This window comes from Bemisia tabaci, chromosome 10 (assembly GCF_918797505.1).
Source record: "Bemisia tabaci chromosome 10, PGI_BMITA_v3".
Lineage (NCBI taxonomy): Eukaryota > Metazoa > Arthropoda > Insecta > Hemiptera > Aleyrodidae > Bemisia > Bemisia tabaci.
This window is the reverse complement of record NC_092802.1, coordinates 30,002,245-30,008,274: the sequence shown is the minus strand read 5'-3', so window position 1 is coordinate 30,008,274 and position 6,030 is coordinate 30,002,245. Positions and strand designations below refer to the sequence as shown.

The window sequence follows — 6,030 nt, the reverse complement described above, 5'->3', positions numbered from 1 at the left end:
AGGCCCGTTTATAGGTCGATCTTGCACCCATCGATCCAGAGGCCTGATTTAACTCGGAAAAAAAAAGGTTTTTCGACCTCGAGCCGTTACCTATCTATATTCTATCGCTACCACAGCATAGTCCAGGGTACATAGAATCCGAAAAGCAGATGGGCGTAATAACGACCTATACGCCTATGGGCTGTTCTTGGTGCGGTGCCCTCAATTCTCGTGCTATTTCGCAACAACGCCCCGCAGAGTTGCAAAACTTGATTATATAATTGCCCTCTTCTACATAGAATCTTATGGGTGCGCCGGGAGATCCGGCTTGTTAACGTAAAACCACCTAACTGCGCCCGAGTCTGCTGCGCGGATACGTCGTTTTGATTTGATACGGCGGGGATCTCCCCTCCTAATCTGGAGGCCTGGTGAGTGGGGTTAAATGTCCAAACTTTTATCACCGGTCAGGCTTTATCTCTTGTTCAAATTGAATTCCTCCGATCTCTTCACCCCCTCGCGGCCTGTGTCATTTAACCCTTCTGCGTCCCCTGCCCTCCGCCCCCCTCCCGCATCACCAGTTGGCATTACTGTTAATGTTTACCCTTCGAGTCCTTTGCCTGACTCGGTGATCTAACTCCGTTTGATTCGCGACTTGTGGATTTCAAGTTTCAAACCGCCCCCATCTTAAGACTTTCTGAGACGATTCTGAGCCTGCTTGCTCGCTATCGGGGCCATAAACTTCCGGGGCATATAACTTTAACGTATTTTTAAAATGGATAGAATAGTGCCTTTGATTGTCTGCTTCCATTGATGACTAACGGCGCAATAATTAGACCTCCCATTGATTTGCAGGCATTAAGGAAATTATTGACTAAAACTGAACATTTTGATGTTTATTTCGTGACGTTTTAAATTTTAAGGGGTGCGTAAAGATGAAAATTTTACGACGAAATCTTCTGATTTGATGTATGTTGCACTGGTTTAAATGATTCAATTTTTAGTTCATAGAGAAAAAAGTATTTTTCCGCGAACGATCTCAAATTTATCTTTCCAATTTTTTTAAGTTTTTATAATTGACTCGGCTTAAATGGAACCACTTTAAGTGCAGAGTATGATGTAGGCACAATCTCGTAAATACCAGTGGCGTGGCGTGAGGGTTCGATTATCGATAAATCGCCATTTGAAGCTATGGTAAAGAATCGATTACTAAGGTGTTCGCTGCGAACGCCCTGATAATCGATCTTTTTTCATAGGTTTGAATGGCGAATCAATCGATATATCGCAAAGCATGCCACGCCACTGGTAAATACTTAATAATCGAGTAGGCTTAATTAAAAGATCAATTGAATACTAAATGATTGATGCGGTGTTATGTATAAACGAGTATTCGTTTGCTAACTTTGTTCTGATATCGGGAAATTTGGTGGATTTAACTGTAGGATCTTAAGGTATTAATATTATCAAATCTCTTTCGAAAACAACTCTTTGAAAGTTATACAATATCTCAAGAGCAGAGTGGCATTAAGATGATGAACCCAGTTTCATTGGTGATTTAGGTAAAAGAGTTTAGTCTCGGGTAGAATCTTTGTGAGAAACCATCTTGAGGCAAAAAATATTTAGTTTCGATTAGAAAATTTTAGTTGTTTACACTCTTTCCATTTATTTCATAGTGGCTAAATGTTGTTGCTGTTTTGGCTGATGATATGTTCCTTGGTGTGTGGCAATTTAAGTGACTTACGTTTTTCTACTTTTTTAGAGACTCATGTTGCTGATCAGGGAGGTAAAGTTCTGAGTGCTCTAAATGATGACACTCACGAGACAGATCAGGTAAATAAAATACAAAAGAAAAATTCCCACCGGGAGAAACAAAATCATCATGGCGGAGACCAACTTAAACATCGAACCGAAGAGACAGATCGTGATCATCCATCTGATACACGATCTAGCCAAAATTCGACGATTGACTTCCGTGAATTCCATCACCGACTAAGTTACAATAAGAACGAGGCATTGTTCCTGACTCCACTAATCGAAAATGGTGAGGCTAAGAGAGCGCGAAAGTTTGCAAAAGTCCCTGCCATGAAAGGAGTCGAGAGTTTTGCTGGATATCTAACCATTAACAGTACCACCGGCTCTAATTTGTTTTTCTGGCTGTTCAAAAATCAGGAAACTAGATTGGAAGAACGCCCTCTGATTGTTTGGCTGCACGGTGGATATGCGCAAATGGGTCTGTTCGGTCTCTTCAGAAATGTTGGGCCTTTTTATTTAGGCCACGACAGGAAACTAAAACGCAGGAAATATTCATGGAATCAAAAATGCAATTTGGTTTTCGTCGACAGCCCCGTCGGAGCAGGTTTCAGTTTTACCAAGTTGGAATCAGGGTACCCGTCAAGCCTGAAAGTAGTGGCAGAGGATCTTTACAAATTTTTGGTTCAGCTTCACAAATTGTTCCCCTCTTTTAGGCGAAATGAACTGATACTCGTCGGTGACTCTTCTGGCACGAAAGTTGCCCAGCTACTCTCACGCAAAATCTATGAGGATAATAAAATTTCGGATATCAAGCTGAATTTGAAACGGCTGGTTTTAGTCAGCAAACTCAGGGATGTGGGTGTATTGGAGACAAGTAGTGCTTACCTCTTTGCACTAAAACTGGTGGACGATAATCAGAGGCAAGAATTAGCTAGACTTGAGGCCCATCTTCGTGGAGCAGAATTATCCGAAAATGGAACTGAGTCTGTAAGATTTTATTTTATTTCCTCTTATTTTTTTGCCAAAAAATTCCTGAGCTTCTTTATGCTTTTGTTTTTTATGTGCCAACTGTAGTTTTCAGAGAAGGAATTACATTCATGCAATGTCTCAATATTAGATTGAGCCTTGTTCTCAATGTCGTCAATTTCCGGCCAAAGTATCACAAGCGCCATGCGACGTTTAAAAATTTTCGTCACCATATTATTTTTTTACAAAGAAATTATTGGTTGAAATAATAGTGTGTCTCAAATTTTGCAGCAATTCATAAAATATGGTTCTCAAAATTTTTACAATTGAAATATATCACACGGCGTGTTTTGAAGAGGAATATATGCAGGGATTTTCCTCATTCCGATGAATTCCTAATTTCAAGACACATCACAAAATCGAGACCTCTTCGTCAAGAGCATATCGAAACCTTTATGAACATGTTTTGAATTTTACTATCTACCCTGGAGTTTGATAAGATGCCCAATTAGACCAATCATTAGTTTTAGTTTACAATTATTGTATGTGACACGTAATCGAGATGCATGAACATGCCCATGCGAATAAATTCCGTTTAATAAACTTTTTTATTGGCACGTGTGGCAATAATAGGAAATCCCGGTAGTAAATCGCGTTATATTATTGAAAAGAATTGTAATATGTAATGAATGTATCTTAAATACGATTATTTTAAGCACTCAAACAATTATACTACCAATTATAGCTATATGGTAATTTCCAGAGAGCCAATAATCGCACGAATAGCTCATAGAATCCTCCAGAAAATAGTCTACTTTTTGGGCTGCCGATTCGGCCATTGAACCAGAGTTTAAATGGAGGCTTATGATGACCCAAAGCTCTGAGAAAAATTTTAAGATGATTGTAGGGGCGGTTTCCGAGTTACGATAAGAGCGCGGCAAAGGGGCTTCCATCGAATTTGTGCCGTTTTCTTGTTGAATTGCAATGTTGCCGCGGGCTTTTATATGTGCTCACACATGTTTTCTGTTCAGCATATCGATACATAACTTTTTTTTACACGAAGAATTTAATTTCACGTTAGACAGTGGATTTTATACGGCAAATTGATGTTTTTCGGGGATTTAGTTATTATCGTTTCGCGGAAAAAATAAATGCACCCAAATGACTAAAGTTTATTGATTTTCACATTTTTTTCTCCTGAACCTAATGAAATAAAATGTATGCATTTTTGTTTTCAGTTGGCTCTCCAAATTTTAATCAGAGAACGCATCAAGGAATTCACCGGACTTAGAGATACTTTAGATTCTGTGCATGACAACATCGCAGTGTACCAGGCAAAATTAGCAGTATGGTTTCTGAGTCAGTCTGCAACAAAGCGGGCCCTTCATGTGGGAGAATACAATCTGACAGAAGTTTCTGCGGAGGCTGTTTCACATCTGAAACGAAACGGAGGTCTCTTAATATCTACCAAACCAATATTGGAAGATTTTTTAACCGCTGAATCGTTGCCAATTTTGTCTATGAACGGTCAATTTGATACTGCGGGACTCATCAGTGGCGGCCTTTACGACTCTTACAAGTGGCCGCGTGCTGATGAATTCTTTAAAGCAAGGAGGTGTCAGTTGAAGTTTAAAGATGAAGTTGCCGCTTACTATAAGTCGGCCGGGACTCTTACAGAAGTTGTGATGCGAAACGCAGGGCATTTCCTTGCAGCTGCTCACCCCAGGTGGACTTATGAAATACTTCACAGATTCATCGCTGACGATAAGTATTTTCAATGCACTTAACAAATGCAGTATGTCAACGTAAAATTCTTAACTTTGTGGAAGTTAAAAATTCGGATTAGGGCTACTCCAAACATACAAACAAAAAATCAATATACCTACATAATTTCAAGTCTGAATTTTATCTAGATTCCCGTAAAAAATTGATGCATGTAGTCAGGCTGATCCTATTTGAATCCGTACATGTTAAAACAGTCCACACTGATGTAGATGGACTCAGTAGTGTTCATTCGCCAGTTCTTCCTTTCTGGCTTAGATTGAGCAGGAACAACCTGAGTAATCTCTGTCTTAGTGTGCTTTGTTTTCAGTGCACTTCTTCGTTATTTTGGTTGCAATGTCAGTCTCACAATAACAGCGTTTAAGCGTGTGTACAGCGTGTGTTTGGTTGTTTTTAATTTTCCTTTTTTCCTCGGTTGAAAATGCATGTGTGCATTGTTTCTTTTAGCCTAAAAACTACCTTAAGCCATATTATGAGCTAATCATGGAGCCACTCAGTTCGGCTCCAAAAACGGTTCATCAATATGAACTGAGACGTCAATATTAATACATCTCTTACCCCAATAGCAGTGATCACGACAAGTTGCGATTTGATCGAAGAAAATATCGCAATTTTATCGACGTCGACTCATTGCAATATTATCAGTTAAAGAATCGCGATAAATTGCAGTTCAATCGCTAAAATTTTGAATAAAATCGGGATTTAATTGACGGCGATTTATCGCAATATTATCAAACATTAAATCTTGATCGATCGAGATAAAATTTCGATTTTATTGAACGTAATTCAATAGAGATCAAATTGCAACAAGATTGAGGATCATCGCTCAGATGCTGACAATTCTACTCACTTACTTTCAAAATACCACAATTTTCTCGTTAAAAATTGCTACTTGGGTCCTCCAACTTTAATATACCAACCGAGGACCTAATAAAATATGGCCCGAGCTTGCGGAGCACCCGGTATCGAGAGTATTGATTAATCACAATACTATCAAACGTAATCTTGAAAAATTGCGATACAATTTTGACTCTATTGGACGTGATTTAATACAGATAAAATTGCGAAAAGTCTGAGGACAATAGCTCGGATGTTGACGATATTTGCGATTTTACGGCCAAAAAATCGCGACTTAATTTCAAAATACCGCAATTTCTCCGTTGAAAAATGCTACTTGGGCCCCCCAACTTTAATATTCCAACCGAGGACCCAATGAAACAGGGCCCAAGCTTGCGAAGCACCCGGTATCGGGGAGTATCGTAACAAAATTTACCGGAGAGCCTCGGAGTTGATCACCCCCCGAATTGAGTCAATTTTTATTCCACTCAAGTTTTTGACCTGCCCTTGCCGGAAACTTGACGATTCGTATCTCACTCGAGAGACGGATTGCGCGTTACATTATTCACTGACGGGAGCGGGGAGCCCACTCGTATAGGAGTATCGAGAGTTTTACCCCTATTACGAAGGTGATACCTATCTCCTCCTGGCCTTTTCAATGTAGGCTCCTTCACCATCCGAACCCGTCCCGTGTTTTCCTTCCCTCCATCTCATCCG

At 39.7% G+C, this 6,030-nt stretch overlaps 1 protein-coding gene across 1 annotated transcript; it reads left to right on the top strand.

Annotated features, from left to right (window-relative positions):
* Positions 1 to 1,499: 1,499 nt before the first annotated feature.
* Positions 1,500 to 4,854, top strand: LOC140223820 (venom serine carboxypeptidase-like). Its single transcript, XM_072305218.1, has 2 exons — positions 1,500 to 2,715; positions 3,933 to 4,854. The coding sequence occupies exons 1-2, from the start codon at positions 1,657 to 1,659 to the stop codon at positions 4,479 to 4,481; spliced, it is 1,608 nt and encodes a 535-aa protein (XP_072161319.1). The 5' UTR covers positions 1,500 to 1,656; the 3' UTR covers positions 4,482 to 4,854.
* The last annotated feature ends 1,176 nt before the right edge of the window (positions 4,855 to 6,030 follow it).

What these genes read in the sequence shown, in the direction of transcription:
- LOC140223820 (XM_072305218.1), top strand. Translation starts at nt 1,657, where the DNA reads ATGTTGTTGCTGTTTTGGCTGATGATATGTTCCTTGGTGTGTGGCAAT. An exon ending in CCGAAAATGGAACTGAGTCT is followed by an intron (nt 2,716 to 3,932) that starts GTAAGATTTTAT and finishes TTTTGTTTTCAG; the next exon opens with TTGGCTCTCCAAATTTTAAT.